At 39.6% G+C, this 20,559-nt stretch overlaps 3 protein-coding genes across 4 annotated transcripts; 1 reads left to right on the forward strand and 2 right to left on the reverse strand.

The window, feature by feature from the left end:
• Nucleotides 1-403: 403 nt before the first annotated feature.
• Nucleotides 404-5,103, forward strand: LOC103136696 (microfibrillar-associated protein 2-like). 2 transcript variants are annotated; one of them, XM_007550062.2, is made up of 7 exons: nucleotides 404-507; nucleotides 1,403-1,477; nucleotides 1,586-1,618; nucleotides 1,725-1,754; nucleotides 3,069-3,156; nucleotides 3,821-3,894; nucleotides 4,667-5,103. In XM_007550062.2, the coding sequence occupies exons 2-7, from the start codon at nucleotides 1,435-1,437 to the stop codon at nucleotides 4,777-4,779; spliced, it is 381 nt and encodes a 126-aa protein (XP_007550124.1). In that variant the 5' UTR covers nucleotides 404-507; nucleotides 1,403-1,434; the 3' UTR covers nucleotides 4,780-5,103. The 2 variants fall into 2 exon arrangements, with proteins under 2 accessions (XP_007550124.1, XP_016525964.1); XM_016670478.1 differs by lacking the exon at nucleotides 404-507 and adding an exon at nucleotides 556-1,085.
• A 9-nt stretch (nucleotides 5,104-5,112) lies between these two features.
• Nucleotides 5,113-14,240, reverse strand: LOC103136695 (adaptin ear-binding coat-associated protein 1-like). Its single transcript, XM_007550061.2, has 7 exons — nucleotides 14,062-14,240; nucleotides 13,222-13,322; nucleotides 11,153-11,257; nucleotides 9,103-9,184; nucleotides 8,883-8,991; nucleotides 8,510-8,657; nucleotides 5,113-6,518 (listed from the first exon to the last, which is right to left on the reverse strand). The coding sequence occupies exons 1-7, from the start codon at nucleotides 14,160-14,162 to the stop codon at nucleotides 6,406-6,408; spliced, it is 759 nt and encodes a 252-aa protein (XP_007550123.1). The 5' UTR covers nucleotides 14,163-14,240; the 3' UTR covers nucleotides 5,113-6,405.
• Nucleotides 14,241-15,149: 909 nt separating this feature from the next.
• On the reverse strand, nucleotides 15,150-18,103 carry LOC103136697 (single-stranded DNA cytosine deaminase-like). Its single transcript, XM_007550063.2, has 5 exons — nucleotides 18,056-18,103; nucleotides 17,308-17,473; nucleotides 15,731-16,013; nucleotides 15,498-15,613; nucleotides 15,150-15,413 (listed from the first exon to the last, which is right to left on the reverse strand). The coding sequence occupies exons 1-5, from the start codon at nucleotides 18,073-18,075 to the stop codon at nucleotides 15,363-15,365; spliced, it is 636 nt and encodes a 211-aa protein (XP_007550125.1). The 5' UTR covers nucleotides 18,076-18,103; the 3' UTR covers nucleotides 15,150-15,362.
• Between the last annotated feature and the right edge of the window lie 2,456 nt (nucleotides 18,104-20,559).

Here is a 20,559-nt window from a genome sequence, read left to right on the forward strand (position 1 = left end):
TAAAACACACCCAAAAGATTTGACCCAATTTATCCATTTTTAATCCCTTTTTTCGAGTATCAGAATAATAAACTTCCTTTGTTCTCTGACTTAGTTTTCTGGAAGCAGAAAATAGAAAGGCTATAGGTCTTTTCATGCAATGTAAATACATTTCGAAATTATTTCAGTTTGTCTTTTGAGAAAGTAGAAAAAATGTTTTTTTATCAGGATGGGAAGGTTCCCTTTTTTAAATAAAGTTTCATCTACAACTTGGACCTAAAATAAACAAACTGCTCACATATTTAACTTTAAATTTAAAAATGGCCAAAGCCAAAAGAAGGTGAAAGGATGCAAAGCTTTAAATTTGAGATTGTGGTGGAAAAATGATGAAAACATGGTTTCTGTGATGGGAAAGAGGAGGAGGAAGAAAGTGAAGAGGAGGAGGGTGCAGGGGATGGAAGGAGGGGAAAGAAGAGAAGACAAAAGATCCATAAAAACAGAAAGCACTTGTGGAGGACAGCAAAAGTTGTGAGTATGAGTTCATTACTTTCTCAAACAAATTTTTACACATTATGTCGTAAATACACGTTCAGGATCATCTGCAGGCTTCCAAAAAACACCGACTGTAGGAATTATCCATCTGTCTAGGAGCTTGTCTTGTTACATTTGTTACAGACATATAAGTTGTGCAATTTATGATTAATTGCAACGTTAACGTCAAGAGAAAACAAAACAAAAAAAACAAAAAAAAAAAAACATTGGTCCTTGACAACCAAACCTATGCGGAGAAACGAGTGTACGACAAAACATTCGAGTTCAGATTGGCCAGTAATGTTTTGTAAAGTTTGGAAGCAGTAACATGTTCTCTGAAGAGAAAGAAAGCTGGGAAAGAATGTGAGAGTGTAGGAGAGGAGGGGTTGAGGGGCGCTCAAACAGGGCACACAAAAGAATAAAAAAAAAAAATCACATTCTTTTGTGAGGACTCACATTTTGGACTCTAAAGTTGCTCTGACACATTGCGCATGGAATGATGCTAGGCGGGAGAGAAGGAAGGGAGGAAAAGAGATCAAGGAGTCAGGCGGGGAAGGAAAAACACATTTACAGAGGTGAGGTGTTTTCCTTCGCTGCTCCACTGCTACTTTATCAAGCTGTTTACAAGCCTCCAATAAATACCAGATTAAATAAATGTTGGAAAATTACATCAGGCACTTTTACAGCTACGATAACTTCCCAAAACATGGCTCTCCGCAGCACATCTGTGTTTTCTTGCCAAAGGAAAACTTTCAAGGAAAACATTACTGTGGCTCAGAATGTGGGGAGCATTCACACAAGCCTGGGATTGGAGGAAACATAAACAGCATAGTGAGGATATTGAGTAGTTCCACCGTATGAAATCATCCTGACTCTTTTCCTCTTCCTCCAGCTTGTAAAGCTCACCTCTCACAAGTTGAAGGAATGGGCAGCTTCCCAGCGGTCCTGCTCCTCTGCGTTTTCCACGGTAACCGCTGCCAAAACGAACACACAAATCATCCTGTTTAATTACGACCGAGTTGATTTGTTTTTGCATCCTGCGAAACATTCCCCTCCTCTGGTTTCTGTTCCACAGCGCTCACAGCTGTAGTCCAAGCCCAGGAGACCGGTAACGACCTTTTCCTCCTAAGTCGCACTCTTGATCGGGACAAGCGAAATCTCTCAGTAGAAGGATGTTGTCCCAGTCTAATCCTGTTTTCTTTCCTTATTTCCAGTGCCACCTGGAGATATCCCATTGCCATCTCGTAAGTGTCTCTCTTTTAGGGGAGCCAAGTCTGGATGCTTTAACAATAAGTCACTCTGAGCCAATAACAAATTTGTTGCAAAGATCGCAGCAGAGATTGCAGTGGTAAAGGTTTTTAAAGATACATCCAAAAACTGCAGCTTACCGAGTTCGAGACATGAGAACATACTGACTGACAGACTTGACGAAATGCTACTGTCAGTCTCCTCTTGATGCTGGCATGGGGATGTTGCAGGAAAAAGATTCTACACGCTACAGATTCTGGTTGAACAGCAAAGCTTTATAACAATGCTGTTAAAAAGCTTACGTCAGCACGACCAAATTGCGAAGAACTCTCTGCCCAATCACAGTGAAATCCCGATCGCTGGACAGCACCCTGTTTACAGGGTTCTGGCCAACACGCTCCCTCCCCACAGCTTACATTATCAGATGCCTGTCTCCCTGATATAGGCATGTTCAGGTCACGGCGGTCGTATGTCTGCTAAGGCATCCGGAGTCCATTTTTGAAAGTTGTTTTTTGAACTCTCCTCTTGCCCATTGCCAAAAAAGTCGTCATGCGTGATCAGACACTACACCACATCGGTTCAGATCTCCTAAGGTTTGTTTGTTCTCAGTCTTTTACCTCAAAACCTTCAGTCGCCTGCCTACAGGGACCAGAATGTTTCCGTTTCCTGACACTGATAAATATACCCACTAAGTCTACTAAATACAGAGTCAGTAGAATCTTACTGACACATATAGTGAGTTGGTGCTTTGTACTGCGCTAATTGTCATTAGGAATGGGAAAAAAATATAATGCAGAACGCCTCAAGGCTTTATTCTTGGGACACTTTTATTAAATATTTATGGTCCCTTTCATTAGATGTATATTTTTATGCCAGTGCTTCAATCACTGCATTGAGTCTCTGTTTGTAAGAAGATCAATGTTCAGTATTCTTATTGGTCACTAAGGCACCGAGTCTTATTGGACCCACATATATCTTAGAGCATGTGGTCAGGTATAAAACCCATAAATGATCCTCAGATATACAGATACCTTTTCACTCTATTTCACAGGATCAAAAATAAACAAAGTGAGGCAACATTAATTTCTATGATCTTGAGACCAGAGATGTGCCGGAAAATTAGTCCTGCTTCTTTAAATCTAGATTAGAACATGATTGTTTGCAGCAGCTTAGTGAAGCCGAGATATCATTGCATCGATTTGCTGTTTCCTGTTTGTTTCAAAGCTGCACTTACAACTTTTTTGCTTTTTATGCGATGCTTAGATGGCTCTATTCTTTTCTAATTTACTTTCTTACTGTTGCACGCTCAGACTGCAGGGAGGAGATGTATCCTTGCACCAGGATGTACTCAGTTCACAGACCCATCAAGACGTGTCTCGGCAGACTTTGTCTCTACAGGTGACCTGAAACCTTCACGGACATTTAATTTGGGCTCTTTAGTAGCAGTTTCATTTCAAGAAGTTCTTGATGTTGCTTTAGTCATCACAAATTTATTTTAGATGAGGTTTGCCTTCATATTTTCTGCCCTGTTAGTATTTATTTAAAGTCTATAAAGGTCTTTTCAAGTGTTTCTTCCTACTGATTGCTAATTTCCTGTTCAACACGGGACCATTCTCAAAGCTGTTTTCTATTTTTTTTTTATTTTTATTAAGTGTCTTCAGCCAGAAATGTCTTCAGGATGGCTATGAGACAGAAGATTCTTCCTGCCCACAGCCATCAGTATCTGCAACAACTCTTTGAAGAGAGTTGTACGAGTTAGAACAACAATTAAATTCCCTCTGGGATTACAAAAGTGTTTTTAAATTTGACATTCACACAAAACAGGTTCTAATCTCGATGGATTAGTGAAAGAGTCTTTCATCAAGACACTTTTCAGACAGATCTAAGAAAAACAATAAAGATTGAATTGAATTATAAGGTTCTACATTTTTTCTAAAAATTCCCTATTATACTAGTAATATTTTTAAATTAATTATGAAATGCCCTTCTACTTGCAAAGCTTTATTAAACACTATTCTGACACAAAGCCGTGTGTTTATGTTTTCTTCTGCTGCTGAAACAGCCTTCCACGCGTTTATGTGATCAACAACGAGATCTGCGTTCGGACGGTGTGCCAGCAGGACGAATATCTGAAAGGTGAGAAAATCTTTGTTTAAAAAACACTTTAAAAAAAAAGAAAAAAAAAGGGGGATAGTTATCCAGACTTCTGCCATTTATGTTTATTTGAAAAAGGAAGTAAGTTAGGAAAAGATGGATACATAGAAGAAGACAGGAAGAAATTAAAGAAGGAAGAAAATGGACAGAGAAGGACACAAAAAATGATGGAAGAAAGGATATTAGGAGTAATTAAGAAAGGAGATACAAGGATGGGAAGGAGGGAATGAAGAAGAAAGGAAGGACACCATAAAGAACAATAAAGTCAATAAGGTCGTGAAGAAGAAAAACAGAAAGGATACAAGAAATGATGGACAGAAGAAGCAAAGGAGGGCTGAAGAAAGGATACAAGAATGGAAGGAAAAAGGAGGGAAGACAAGGAGGAAGCAAAGTCACAAAAAAGTAAATCAAAGATGACTGAAGATAAGGGAGGGAAGGAAGATACAAGGAAAAAAGAAAGGAAAAGAAGGAAGAACAAAATCTAATTAAAAATAAAGATGGAAAGAAGGACATATGGAAGGAAGCAAAGCAAGAAAGAATTAGTACGGGAACAAAGAAAAAGTGAGGCAGGGACACAAGTAGGTATACAAAAAAGGAAAAAAAGGACATAAAAAGGGACAAAAAGAACAATTGACAAAAGAGTAGAGAATTTCATACCAATCCAGACCTGCCAAACAAATTCAACTTTTCAAGACTGTTCAGAAAAACTGTTCAAGTCCAGAACATGAAAACATGTCTGCTTCCTTTCTGACAGCTGAACTGTGCAGAGAGTTGTCTGGGTGGCCCAGACGTATTGCGAGGTCTTCTTCTGGGACGCGCTGCCGCAGCCGTCGCAACAAGCCCAAGACCTGGGCAAACCAGGCCTGATGCGGCCCAGATTTCCTCCATCAGTGAGGATGGTGCATCAAGTGGAACAGCAGAACCATAAAGCCAATACTCAGCAGGAGCAGATCTCCTCCTTTTCAGTTATGTCTTTATTCATGTATCAACCTTTTTATTGTCTGTGAATCCTGATGTAATGCTCCGCTCACGAGAGTTTTGGGTCTTCCGTGGTTTATGATCCATTGAAGGTACTGTAGTAACGAGTTGTTTTATGTTAGAAACAAAAAGTAAAACTTCACTGAAAACATACTTACTGACAGTCCAGTTTTGTGCTCACCAGCTTAAGCAATAAAATACAACAAAACTTGATTCTGAGTATTTCATTTATAGGTTTATTTTCTTCATTTAAGAAAAGAATGGCATGGTCGGTTATATTTTATGTTTCCATTTTCATTGTTCCCATTTGCATATTTTTATACACTTTACAGCTTAAACAACAGGTAACATTTAGGATAAATACATATAATTTAAGACGATAAACAAACATTTATGGTGTGCTCCGGTCAACACCCGTCACCACGCCACTTGTCAGCGCACGTCAGACACAACACACGATATCGGTGACGCGTAGTCCAGCTCTTGATACGTAATTTCACAACCGAACACACTAACGGACGCGTATTAGCTTGGTTCCTCGTTCTGCTTGTCTGCAGCGTGCCAAAAAAATACCTTTGCATTTCCAAACAGAATTAACACATTGTAGATAACTCCTTCCTCCGAATGAACGAACAGAGCAGAATCAAACCTGTTCACTGAGCTTCGGAGAGGTCACGACCCAAACGACTCACAATTCACAGCTTAAGCAGCTGTGCTGAGAGGAAATGACATAACATTAAAAAATAATCTCCCTTTCCCCTTGAGGCCAAGATAAAAGTATTTGCCTCTTTTCCTTCCCTCTAACACCCTCTCCCATCCAGCACTTCCATGTGTCCTGATTTATAGTTAAAACAACACATCCCCACTGGAGTAAGTGCTAAACAGCTGCGCGGCCGCAAGAGCGGAACAGAAAACGCCAAAGAGCCCGACCACTTCGTAAATCAGCGGCGGACTGACAGAGCTCTCTCAAATGAACTCATTCTGCGGTCGACTTCACAATAATCTCAATCCGACATCAGAAAATCGCACACTTCATGAATTAATACCTACACAGAGAGTCAAGCTGTCTGTCAGTGCATATATTCGGTCTCCCAGCTGGAGGCCTGGAAAGGAAACGAAGCTAGAGTACATTAAAGGCGAAACCACCAATAACAACTACCGACACTGTAACATTTAAAGCAAAACGTCTCTGTACAGAAGGTTAATTCAGTTAATTAGATGTCGATATGCCTATTAACGTTTACTCTGTCAATATGTAAAGAAACTATTGGAAGGAAGAGGAGGAAAAGCGGGAATATATCGACCCGGGAATCTGCTAAAAATGACCCGGTTAAGACCGCAGCCAGAAATCCAGGACCAAAGCAAAGGAGAGAGGGTGACCCTGCTCGGCAGGGAGAGATACGGGACCCCAGACTGGGGGAAATTAATTAGCAAAAACGCTGCATAATTGTATTGTAAAAAAAAAACAAAAGGGGTAAAAAAAAAACAAACAAAAAAAACAAATCACATATCTCCTCACTTCTGGACCACAGAGTCAAAGTCTCCCCACAGGTCATTGTTGGCTGTGGACGTCGGGTTGGATGGAGCCGCTGAGTTGGAGTTGCTGGAGTCAAGATCTAGCAAGCAACCTGATGGTTTGAAAGAAAATAACAGATGTTAGCTTCAGACATAAGATCATTTTCTGTCCTTACTAGTTTCAGAAAATGTCATGGTGAAGGACTGGAGAGCAAATGAGTAAAAGAGCAGCAAAAGTTATAGAAAACTCAACTTTCTTAAGAAAGATCAGAGAAATATCGATCAAGACTTTGTAAAAAAAAACAAAAAAAACATCAGGAACATCTGGCTTCTTGGGACAAAAACATAAAAGATGTTAAGGGTGACTGATATTTAATTGTGCTGTGTCAAAGTTAGATCCTATAAAAACCCATTTGAGGCTGCAAAAGACTTCAAACTGGCTTGGAGGTTCTCCTTCAACTATCCTAAACAGACAGATCTACTAAAGAACAGCTTAGTTCAAAGCATGTTCATGAGTTCGAATGGCCCAGTCAAAGTCCTGACTTTCACAAAGAGGAATTGACCAAAAAACAAAAAAAAAAAATCTATTCTTTACATGTCCAAAGCTGGCTGGCAGAAACAAGCCCAAAAGCACTTTGCGGTGTACTACATTAAAGTGGTTTTAACAGGACAGAATATGAAAAAGTTCAGTGTGTATGAATATTTTCTCTGTATTTAACCGCTTACCTCAGTGGTTTCTGCTCTGTAAATGGCCTCAGTTTAATGTGCTGAGCTTTTAAGATCCTGAAACGTTTAGCCACCACCCAAACACAACAAAGATAAACCCAACTTTGAAACGCAGCAGCAATGACTCCCTTGCACTTGCAAAGTTTTCCACTTTATTCTGGAAAAAATAAAAAATAAAAAACCACACACGCCATATTATAAGCTGTTTCCTTGGGCACACGATCTTTGATAGGGAAAAAGTTCCTCGGGGTTCTGTTGAATTTTTCAAATGTTTTCAGCACCAAAACCAAAATTCCATTCACTTTAATTATATCCAGATGGCTGCAGAAATCTCTAAGGAGAGGCATCTTTAAATCTTGGCACATCAAACCAGAGAATAAAGCGTCGACTGGAAACTGTGGTTTTGGTACCGATGCAGCTGTGCCTCAAAAGCCCAGAACACATGCGACATCCAGCGCCGCTTATTACATTCACATTCAAACATTTTACAGTCTATTTATTAGTCTTTTGGGTAGGTGCTCCTGTGGGTCAGCACATCAGCTAGTCACTATGGCAACAGTAAAGGTCGCAGGTACAAGTGCTCCACTGGAAATGAGTCAAAGTAGTACACTGTTGTAATTTGAAGAGTTACGCCCATTTATATAATCGATACCACACACCTCTGCTGCGAACTGTGGAAACAGAGCAGCAAGCTGTAAAATCACAGCAAGAAAATTGGGCAATGTTGACCTTTTTTTTTTTTTTACCATTTATGAGTAAATTTACCATCACTTTTACAAGGGCTCAGCCAAACGTGAAGACAGAACACCTCAGATTAAAATCAATTTTTTTGCCTATATTTTTAGCTTCATGCAAAACACCCCACTCTTTTTGGCAACCTTAGTAAAATGTTTTTTTCTGACTCTTAAGAATACGCCACTACATACATAATACATAATACAGTACATAATACACTCGAATTGTGCAAAGAAGTAAAATAGATACGACAGAAAATGAAAAATGTTAAAATGCTTAATTCATTTTGCCGTAGCTGATTGGTGGGTGTTGCACCTGACTTTCTAAAAAAAAATTATTTTACCAACACTGGATTTTTTTTCCCCCCCAATGAATAATGTAATCAAAGTAGATTAGCCCCTTTTTCATTGCAAGATTTTACAAGTGGCATAAAAAGATAAATTCATGCTAAGGATTTTGAGAAGGGCAAAGTGCAACAACTTATAGAGATTACAATTTTTTTTTCAGCCGCTTAAATGTTTAGTTAACAAAATCACAAGTAAGCATACCGAGATTGCTGTCAATTTAATTGTTGATGGCTAAAACAACCATTTAGATGGATTACTTCTCCAAGTTGTCATGCGTTGGGAGTATAAATACTCACCGGTGTCGGCTCCCCCTGCTGTTGGCTGTGTGTTAAGATTGGTAGCTCTGGATGAAGGTGGAGGGGCCAGCTTGCCTCCAGGTGGAGGCGGAAGGAAACCGAGGCCTCCCGAACTCTGCGGACGAGACCTGTCCTTTTTCTTCGATTGCTAGATAACGACAGGACCCACGGATGGTGTTAGATTGAAAGCAGATAAACAACATCCAGTGTTTATCTGTTTATATGAAACCCATTTGAGTTTCAGAGGAAAACATTTCTACAGCATCCCTCCCCTCCCCCTTTTATTTTTGAAGAAAACCAAAAACTAAACACCACCGTAAACACAGCTTTGACATTTCAAACTTGACTGGAAATCACAAAAAAATAAAGGTACCCCAATGTTTAGAGTGATGGTTTGTCCCTCTTTGAAGCCCAGATCGAGTTTAGGAGTAGAGTCTGGAGCCTGAGCCTGTTTTTTAAACTCGTTCTCTTGTTTTACCCACCTAAGGGGAGGCCAGGAAAAGAAGACGGAAAGATGAAAATACAAAACATAAGTAAAACCATCGATCGCAACTCAAGTGGCGACAGTTCACACTGTTAAAGCTGCTGCTTACTTGAAATGGTCCTGAAGAGCCACGTTGAAATCGAACGCATCACCTCGGTCTCCAAAGCCGATGCCGATGAACGCGCTGCGGCCTTCCAGAAGAAAAACACGGATAGAAACATTCAGAAGAATATTTCACGCAAAAAGACAGAAGGCGATAGGTCAATTTTGTTGCTTACAAAAATGTGAATTTATACATAAACTTTTTAAAAGATGTGCGTTGTTTTAAGTTCAAGAGAGCTTTTTTTTTCTTTTACGGTATCTGAAAACTTACTACAAACTTTCTGAACTAAACTCTCAGTGAGTGTTTTTGTAACTTCTCATTTGTAATGCATCGTTTAGTTAGAAGAGAGGGTAGCCATGGCAACTGTAACTCAAGTATATCATGAAACACAGACATGATGAGTGTGGAGGACTTTGTTGAAGTCACAACGCTTCAGCAAGCAGGAAAAAGGAAGTTAACTAGCAGGTGCTACCGTCGACTCACATCGCCCTTCATATTTTGTGTAAATTAAATCACTAAATTATTATTCTCACTTAGTTCATCAGTTCCTTGTTAATATGAAACAAATACATTCCTCCAGCATCTTTCGGTTCAGTCATCTTGAGTTCAAACACGTAGCTAATTACAGAGAATATGATTACGTGAAGCAGAGTCCAGCTGCCCTAGCAGGTTTTTCGGCAACTTTGCTGTGTTTGCCTGCTTTGAAACTACAGATTGTGGTGAGGCTTTAAAAGATCAAACAAAAGTCAGGGTACTAGTTAGGAGAAGGGTCCAAAATACTTCTAGAGTGTAACATAATACTTGTATGGTGCAGTAAAGAATCATTCGTGATTGGAGTATATATATGGGATAACAATGTCTTTACAAACACTGGATATTTTAGTAAAATTAACAAACAGACAAGACCGACAGTAACACTGTAAGGAAGCTGAGCAGCAGGAAGTACGTTCTGGTTGGGTTCTACATGTGACAACAGTCTCTTGTGTTGTCCATATGTCCGGATGAAGGAGTACGGTTACAAGACACAATCGTTTTCTTCTGGAGAAAACATCCCGGACCAGCTGAAATCTGCCCAGAGCTTTTTTTTTGGAGAATGAGTTAAAAATGTTGGTCTTAAAAGTATCACATTTTAACATTTGTGCTATAATTATAAAAGGTATGTTTGCTACAAAAAAAAACCAAAAAAAAAAAAAACATCAAACATCAGCAAAACCACACCATAACGACAGGGAAACAGTGGTGGCAGCATCATGTCCTGGAGTTACTTTTCTTTAGATGAACGGGGTTACTCTGTCAGTGTTGGCCACAAACTTTTAGGTACCTACTAAGAAGCTGAAGAAGGAGAGGGGTTTTATTTTTCAGCGTCATCCAGTCCAACCATGCATCCAGACTGACAAAAAAAAAAAAAAAAAAAAAAAAGATTTCAGCAGAAGAAAAATAAATTCTGGAATAGCCTCCGAATCTGATACAGCTGGAGAATTCAGACAATGTGGCGTGGACAAATATTACCAAGCAAAGATGTGAAATGACTAACGGACTCCTAAAGAAGGAGATTGAAAGCGAAATATAAATCAAAAAGTCCTTTAACAAAGAATTCGTTTGAAAATGTGCACCCTTTTTTTTATTTTACATTTCCTCCCCAAAACAGATCTGTTTGTATTTCTGTTCATTAAAAGTAAAGCACTTTTTGACCAATTTGTCAGTATTGTTTCTTAAGTCACAAAAACCTTTACATGAATGCTTCACTTTAAAAAACGCACTTCATGTACTTTACTGCTACTCGACCTATTGAGCTGTTTAGGTTCATGGTATCAGCGCAGCAAGTGTGCAAAAAGAAAAAAAGGGACGCTTTGTGAGTCCTGGCGCACTGGCAACATTTTCACACACAAAGTTCAGCATTTTGCTGGGAAAGGTGGAACAGCTGTGTTAATGCCAGGATTTTTCCCTTGTTTTGCTGCACTTCTTGTTTGCAGAGAACTGCATCCAAACTCTGGAGAATCATATTATTATAAGACGGCTCAAATATTTATAGACTCGCAATAAACAGTTTACTCACCGTTGTCATCTTGGATCCGAAGCACAAAGTAACGGCTTGAGTCACTGACTGTTTCTACTGTAATGCCAGGGTACTCCTCCACTGGTGCCTGGGCAAACAGCTCCCCTGCAGGGTCAAAACGAAAACATGTGAAGCTCGGCTCAAAGACCTTCGTGGGAAAATGAAACGCAAACAAAAGGAGACAGATTTAGTGCCTCAGAAGAGTATTCAAACACCTTTGAACCGTTTCATGTCGTATCCTATTAAAACCACAGCCTTGCAGTCTTTTATTGGATTTTTATGCGACAGAACAAAGTAGTGCATGATAGTGAGGTAGAAGCGGAAGACCCAAAAAAAAAATAAATAAATAAATAAATAAAAAGCCTTTTTGAAGTCCCATTTTGGCTAAGTTTGACTCAAACTGTGTAGGAGAGAAAAATATGCTCTGGTAAGAAAAGGCCAATACAAAACTGTTTGGTCAACATGCAAATATTTCCCTGGAAACATCACCCCCACATTGAAATATGGTGACAATATCACGCTGTGGGGATGCTTTTCTTCTGCGTGCACAAGGAAACAGGTCAGAGTTGACGGATCACCGTTGATGGTGAAGAAGACGGATGGACAGGGCAACCCGGCGAGAAAACTCATTACAGGCTACAAATAAATCGAGCCTGAAAAAAGAACAACCCTAAACATTCAGCCAGTGCTACAATGGATCACTTTAAATGGAAACAAAATCATCTGATAGAATGGCCCAGTCAAAGGCCAGACCTTGCATTTTTCTAATTTAGACTTGAAAAATGTTGTAAACAAGAAGTTCTGCATGGAATCAGACTGAGCCTGAGCTATTTTCTAAAGAAAACTTAGCAAAACTTTTAGTCTACAGATAAACTTCAGAGACACACGGCATCAGACTCCTGTAGCTGATGCAAAAAGTGGTTCTACAAACTATAGATCTGGAAAAAATTAAGAGACCACTGCACTGAACCCCATTGAAAACCTCCTGGCTATTCCACCAAATATTGATTTCTGAACTCTTCCTCTTGAAATGTATCCAGTTAAAACATCAGCATTGTTGTTTCTAAATGAATATGAACTCGTTTTCTTTGCATTATTTGAGATCTGAAAGCACTGCATCTCTTTCGTCATTTTGACCATTTCTCATTTTATGCAAATAAAATACTAAATCTTTGCTTGGCATTTCAGAGACATGTTGTCAGTAGTTCACAGAACAAAAGAACAATGTTAATTTTACTCAAACATATAACTATAAAAAGTAAATTCAGATAAACCAATCATTTTGCAGTGGTCTCTTAATTTTTTCCAAAGCTGTATACACCGAAAAGGGTTGAAATGTAGCCAAATCCAGGTTAGTTTTGCAGAAAATAGGGGTGCACCAATAAATTAGTTGGCCAATAAAATTGACTCCATTTCCTTAATCGGGTGTTCAGCCGATGCATGTGATACCGATTTTATTGATCTCCGCAAAGGCCTGAAAAATCAGCCACTGTCTCTTTATATTCTGCCATTAGCGAAGGCCAGACCCGCCCGCCAGGTCACATCTGCACCTACGTGGTTGACAACTGTCACTGTTGCCAACTTAACAGCGAATGTGCCGCCATAATATTCAGCAACTTTCCAGACAAAAAAAAAAAAAAAGGTAATCGCCAAAATCGGAATTGGCAGGTCAGGCTTTTTAAAGATCAGACAACGGCCAGAAAACTGCAATCGGTGCACCTTTTCTAGAAAATGAAGAAAACCATGTATCCTTTTCATTCTGCTTTACAATTATGCACTACTGAATGTTGAAGTATCACATGAAAGTCCAAGAAATTACACTGAAGGTTGTAGTTGTTACAAAATGGAAAAGGTTCAAGGTGTGTGAATATCTTTGCATAGCATAGTAAATATCCAATTTTTTATTTTTTATTTCAGCGTAAACATCTCGCTTGGGCACAAAGCCAGGTAACCTTGGGTATGATGAGTAACCGACAGCAAGTGGTGAAGCAGAAGACTATACATAGTGAAGTGATTTACAGCTGTGGCAGTAAACCACAGCACTGTCCTGTCTGCTTTTCTTTTCTCACCGGACACTTTGTCCTCCAATTTCACATAGGCTACTTTGCCTCGAGCCGTCACACGCATGCGTCCCGTCCAGTCAGGAGCATCCAGCTTCCAATCAGCAGCCCTGACACACACACACACACACACACACACACATAGAGGGAATCAGTAAGATGCAGGTAGGCACAGATTATTATGATTCATCCCAGTTACAGCGTCCACATATTTTCTGAGTAAGCCACGCATCAGACAGACTATTTTTTTTTGACACTGGCTAAAATATTACACACACAGGCTTAGTCACTGTGGTCACTCGTGAGTTTCTCATTGGACTCAGACGTATACTAATGTTTGCAAGTAGTGATGAGACTCTGAAGAAGCTGTTTGGGCTTTGGCTTACAGTCCAGTAAATTAAATGAGAGGTAAATAACTCCGTCAGACCTTTAGCATAATACATTATGGCCACGTTGCCAAACTTGACACAATGGCATTAAGACGACCTGCTTGAGTGTCCTTGAGTCAGACTAGTCTCTAAGATGCTGTACTTAAAAGGCCATAAGGGCTAAATAAGAGCCCAGTCACAAAATTAAATGTTAACATTTTTTTCACCAATGCTATCAGCTACCTCGTTTCAATTAAGAACACAAACCAGCCACAGCTGATAAGATAAGACGCTTCCCATCTTCGGTTTTAATGGCTATTGGTTCGGTTATGATCTTGCGAACATATAACAACAAAAAACAACCAGCACACCAACTATGACCTCCATAATAATCCCGTCAGGCTGTTGAAACTACGACAACACCTCACGGAAACCAACCGCTGACGGATGCTGGGTCTAAAGCTCCCCTCCACGGCCTCACCTGACAGCCCGGTTAGATGCTCTCGGAGGGATGCGGTAAACGTTCACTTCGGGTTTGACACACAGAATCGACTCATAGTCGAGCTGACCCTCGGACGCCATCTTGACTGCTACACAGTTCGCCGCCGGTGGTGGTTGTTGTTGTGGTGGTGACGGTGGTTGTCCGTTCAGCGTTAACGGCGGCGTAACCGTAATTCAGGGTGTAGCTGCGCACAAAGCTTTGAAGAGACGCTGCGCCATTTCTACCGTAGTAGAGGCGAGGATTGCAAAAAACCTGACTTATTTTTACATTAGTAAACATTTTAATAGTCACATAAAAAGTAAGGAACGGGAAAAACCTGTAAAACAAATAGATTTCTAAAACCTTATTTGGTCTTTATTGGAACGCTGCAGAAAACTATAATGTCGTCATTCCTGATTTAAAGAAGCCAATCTGAGGTTTTCAGAAAACTTTCCTGTTGATTTCTCTTTTTTTTGTCATACTTAAATGTTTCAAATAACTTTTATGTAGGCTATAACAAAGATAACCAGATTAGACACAAAATGCTGTTTTAAAATTCTAATTTAACTTATTAGAGATAAAATAAAGCAAACATGATTTTTGAAAAAAAAAAAAAATGTGTGCCTAAACCTCATAACTTGATGTACCACCTTTGGCAGCAACCACTGTCATCCAGTGTTTTCGACAGTGCCCATGTCCAGACCCCAAGAGGTACTAAACACACCTGAATCAAATAAGTGGTTCGTCACCAGTTATCTGTAGAGCTGAATGACTGAATACTGATGAGATCTAATAAAACAAACTTCTTATTCTGGCTGGTGAAAACAATGTGAAGATTACAAAAAGTTACATTTTACCCTCTGTTTATATGAAATCTGCAAACCCATCTTTGAAACTTCATATAGAATATATCAGATTACTTGTGTTGTATCTTTAGCACGTCTCCAATGTAATTACTATTATCAGTTTGCTGAATTATCCTACACAGAATAGTGTGTAAAATATTAGCAGCAATTAACAAGAACAAACTATGAGCAATATATTAATGCACAGCAGTAACACAGAAATGTATGTTTTTGTCTATTTTATTTTCACATTTTCATTTTGCCACAGAGACAACAAGCAGAAGCTCCCTAATATTGGCCTTGCTACAGCTTCAAAGCATTTTTTTTCCTCAGTTTTTTTTTTTCAACATTTCTCAGTTTTGCAGTTTTCTGTAGTGATAAACAACATCTAATTCTCTCTTTTGTAATGGGATAATAATGCGTAATGGGAGCACCAGAGGGAGTCAGGAAAACATTTCACAGTCCAAGAAGCCTGAAGGCATCTCTTAAATCTTCTGTCTCACATGGCTAAGAGAGAAGAACAGAACATTATGATTAGTGTTTAATTTTGGATTTGTGAATCACAGACATTGTGTATTAAAAAAATTGAACCTGAAGAATGCGGTTGAGTTTCCTTGACAGCCGGATATAGTTTTGGTGCAGCCCATCCCACGGCTTGAACTTGCTTTGGCTTTTTGCCACAAAGGTCTGCCAGCAGTAAAAGTAATCTAAGGGAGATTCAAAACAAAGAATAATCCATTTAATAAAATTAGTTACATAAAATCTAGAGAAAAATCTTACTCCCGGTTTCTTTAAATCTGTCTCATACAAATGTAAACCCTGACCTTTGTAACTCATGACTGTGATGTGCACGCCAGCTTTTTTCAGTATTCTAAGTCCCTCTCTTTCACGGCTGTCCTCCAAGTCGCAGAAATAAAGCCGGGATACAAAGATCCTGAGGCGGAGGTTGGGGGTCTGGTGGAGGAACTGAGCCAGTCGGATGGAGCAGTTTGCACAGGGAGACCAGGAGCAAAACCAGGTGACAGAGTAGCTGACTTTTCTTTCACCAGTGACTCCATAACCCCACAGGCCAGGGCACAACGCTCCCAGGTGGCGCAGGAACAGCAGCTGCAAATGTAAAGGAATAAGATAAAGACATGATAGGAGCAGGAAGAAACAAAATTCACAATTACTCTAACTCCGTCTGGGGCAGTGATCCACCCAAGATGTTTTCTGTTTTGTCATGTAAACTTAATTTTATTGTTCTGATGGAGATCCGTTCCTACATCTGAACAATTATCATAAACTGCCCCAGTTGCACAATAACCTCACACAGTCTCTTCAAAAACAAGTTGATTATAGTTTCTAGGAACTTTTGTTATCCTGGATCTTTTGTATTCATGGTGTATAAAAGTAAAGTGGCACAAATGCCCAATTCTCTTGGCCACTTGGTAAAATGGGAAAGACAAGAGAACATACCCTTCAAATTAGGTATACGTAAGTTGCAGTTCGCACGTTGGGAGATGCTACAAGAAAATAGCTTCTCACCTAAAATTGGCCATAGTCACATTCAAGTCAAAAAGTCTATTCTGTCCTACTATCACAAACATGAACAAGTGGAGTTTCCTGCACTTTACTTGAAGTTTAATTGGAACTGTCAGCTTTCATCAGGTAAGACTAAAATTATAATTGTAACGCGACGACCATAAAACTCATGACCAGAGGAAGATGTGACGTCACACACAGCATGCAAGTGGTGAAGTAAATATGAATGCTACACACGTCAGGATGTGTATATCAGTTCCAATCCTGTTATGAAATCAAAGGTGACAAAATTAGGACCACATAATTATCAAGACGGACGTTTCTTAGGGAATTATGAAATATATGTCTAATTTTGTACCGCATATAAAATTGGGCCGGTTCTGACTGAAATCAAACAAAACAAAAAAAAAATGACTTGTGCTGAAAGAAAGTTATGTAACAGAGCTGAAAATCGAGCTTTTCAAGCGCCTCATCTCCACTGGCAGCTACAAAAGATTATCTGTGAAGATGTGGGCTTGCTTTGCTTCTGGAGGGCTCTGCAAACCAAATAAAAATCTGGACTCTGAGGAAAAATGTAAAATGGGTCATCAACAGGAAGGTCAGGGTAACTATCCAAAATGTATACCAAAACACTAAGGTACAAAGAGAGGATTTAAGAGAATCCAGGTCTTGTTCTGCTCCAATCATGTGAAATGTTACAGGAAAGGACTAAGCAATGTCCTGGTGAAAATGTAGTAGCAGTAGAGGTGCTATTAGCTCTTTCTTTTGTAATTTTGTTAAAAAAATAATTTCTTAACATGCTGATAAATATGTGCAACCACACGTTCATGATTCTTCACTCTGTCTTGCACCTGAACAACATCGTCTGATAACTTACCTCCACATGGCAGTTGTTGCGGTTGCGGAGATGCCCAAAGTCAAAGGACAGGGAGTCTGGTCCCACTCGCTTCTTCACCACAAAACAGAGGTACGTCTCACATCGACCTCTTGCCCAGCGCAAGTTCTTGTAATGATAGATGAATTTTTTTCTGGGTAATAGTGCCCTGTGAAAAATGGGAAAAGATTTTAAGCAGGTGCAATGTGTGACACGCTTTATACTAAACAGGCTATAGATACTTTTTCAAAGCATCAAATAAATGACTCATCGTGTTATGGTGTGCAGCTCATTAGTCATTTACAGATACGCTATTACAGTAAAATGCACCGCCAAATCAGGTCTGGAGCTCAATGAATCATTGAGAGGAGCCGCTGGTTCAAATTTTAACCTGAGAAGTTAGAGTAAGAAAGTCATGTAAAATCTGTGGTTAACTGAATTAGGTGTGATGGGCAGTGGAACAACAGCTAACATTCACTACCAAAACTTTTTCTCACTCTCAGTTTCACAACTTTTAGTGAAACCTAGACAGTTGTTCAGCAGTTATTAATACTGAAACCTTGATTTTGCCCTATTTAAGAACCATAAATTAGCATCAACGTGTGGTCGTGTAATAAAAGTATTTAAAAAAAAGAAAAGAAATAAAACCTCCCGATTTATTTATTTTTCCCCTTTAACGGTTTACGTACTCTAAATGACAAAACAGAGATGAAGATGTAAAGTATTAACAGGATTCATCCATTTTGCTCACCTGTCTAGCTTTGTAATCATTTCAAAAGCCGCGCTTCGCCTTGTCACTTGTCAGGCTTGGGTATTAAATGGAGGTAAATGAGAAAGAGTGAAAGTGTGTGTGTGCATGCGTGTGCATGTGTGTGTGTGTGTGCACGGGTGCGTGAGTGCGTGTGTTTGTGTGTGCATGTGTGTGCATGAGTGTGTGTGTGTGTGTGTGTGCGTGCTAAAAGGGTTAAAAGGAGGGAACTGAAAACCTATACCTCCAAACATAAACATCCTGCATCAAGCAAAGGCAGCTGCTGGTTGGTCAAAGACATTTTTCAAAGTGAGTTTGGGGGGGGCGGCGAGATATAGAAGAGATGGTTGGATAACTGTTTTCCGTTGCAAAATATTGGAGCTTTAATTTATTTGTAGTTTTAATTATTTACTTTTAAAATTGCAATTTGGTTTAAGTGACATGAGTTCATCAAGTGATTTGAGAAACTTTTACTTTCGCAAATGCTTCTCATTAAAGCAGAAAATCATTGAAAAGTTTATTTAAAAAGATAAAAACTTGCGTGACGTATTCATTATGTGATGTTTTAGTTGATTTCAGAATTGTCAGTTTCTCAGAAAACAATTAAGACCAATTAAAAAAGATTTTTAGAGCAGAAATATTAGTATCTAGCCTACAAAATCATGAAGAAGACAATTTGTCCAGCAGCAAGACTCTGACACTTTCTGACACTAGGGAAAATCATAGAAGTCCACCGCTAAGGAAGCTGGTTGTTCCACGTTTGTTGAATGTTAATGGAAAATTTAGAGGAAGGAAAAAGTTTAATTGAGATGGGTGCAAAAGAAAAGCGATACATGCAGCTTTGAAGGAGTTTTGAAGCAAAGCCTAGGATTTGCTGCCTGCTCATGCTGCCAAAGGTACCAGTATCTGTTTCAAAGACAATGTTGTCTACGTTCTTCATAGAGAAACAAGGGGCATTGTTGTGATGAGCAAGACGAGAGACACCAGAGCCATCAGTGGAGATGAGCTAAAGGCCGCCACTAACACACGGAGTTCACTAACACCAGAGCAGAGCCACAGGCTGATTTAGCTGCTGACTCAACTTAACCAAAAGCTACCATTTCAAATTTATTTGTGCCCACAACTAAAATGCTTTATGATCTCATGATGTAGCTCACACATTGCACAATTGATAAGTAAGACAAATATGGATTTTGGTAAGAACAATTCTTATGAAGCTTATGATGGACTAAATTCACTTTCAAGGGTGAAAAACGGTCTTTAAGAAATAAAAGTCTAACCCCCTTCACAAACTTCATTAAATGATGCCTTAGTCCTAACTATTTGGTTACATATAGTTAGTTACTGTTCACTAGTTATAAGGGGTGACTCAACTTACCCCAGTTACCCCTATAGTTCCATTTCTTTTTTTCACTGATATAAATTAACTTTCCATGATGCACCTGCAGCTTAGACTGCAAAAAGTGGAATTTCATTTCGGCACTTTGCAGATTTTATTGAATAATCCCTGAGACCACACATGGGAGGAGTGCTTGACGTTTTTTTTTTGTAGACTCTGGTTTCTCACAAACGTCAGAAAATGAGCCAGCTCCCTGAAAACTTTCCAAACCTTGACCACTGACTTCCACCCTAAGGTTTTCCCAGATCACATAAGGAATAAAATAAAATAAAAAAAACCCTTCCTCACCTTGATCTGTAACTTAGCCCTCCTGCTTTTAAAATTTTCCACCTAGCTTGCACCCCTCCACCGCCACTTCCTTAGTGGTTCCCAGACAGATCTGGGTTTTCCCAAACTGTGTCAGGCTGAGTAGCAGGGCTTTAATCAGCCTTCCTCACCCTACGTGTCTGCCGGACCGGTCATCCATGCAGCTGACCAGCCACAGTTTGCCTTTGAACTTTCAGATGCTTTACCGGCCAGGTGCCAGACTTTGTATTATTTTGCTCTCATGTTTCCTTCGCGCCGTCTGTTTTAGCTCCTGAGCCCGGTCCATTTGCTCAGTGGCACTGCCTGCAGCCATGCTGCTTTCCCATGACTCCCCTTACCCTGTCGTGTACTCTGCGGTTGGGGGAATTCACCGTTTCCCAGGGTGGCTGTTTTTGGAGCTCATCTGAACGGCCATGTCGTTAACACTGTCTATATGTTATACATCATCTGGAACAAATTTATCCAATTTATCCAACGATTGTGTGGTGCCCCCAAATTTAGAGTGATTCATGCTTGTGCATCTGCATGCTCGGAGCGACCTCACATCTTATTGCATTACTCTGACAGTGCACGTTTCTTAATGTCTCCGCACATTAAACTTGTGTGCATTGGTCCCTTTTCAACTTCAAGGAGCTCATTTAATGTCAGACTGTATGTAACCACTTCCCACCCAGTTCTCTGGGCTCCACCGCAGTTGACCAAGGTCATCTCTCAGTCACACGTGAACGCTCACATGCACTACTTCCAGCCCCTCTCGTGCACTTTTTTTTATTTATTTATTTTTTATTTTGCAGAGGTGCTC

This window comes from Poecilia formosa, unplaced genomic scaffold (genome assembly GCF_000485575.1).
Source record: "Poecilia formosa unplaced genomic scaffold, Poecilia_formosa-5.1.2 Scaffold34, whole genome shotgun sequence".
NCBI lineage: Eukaryota > Metazoa > Chordata > Actinopteri > Cyprinodontiformes > Poeciliidae > Poecilia > Poecilia formosa.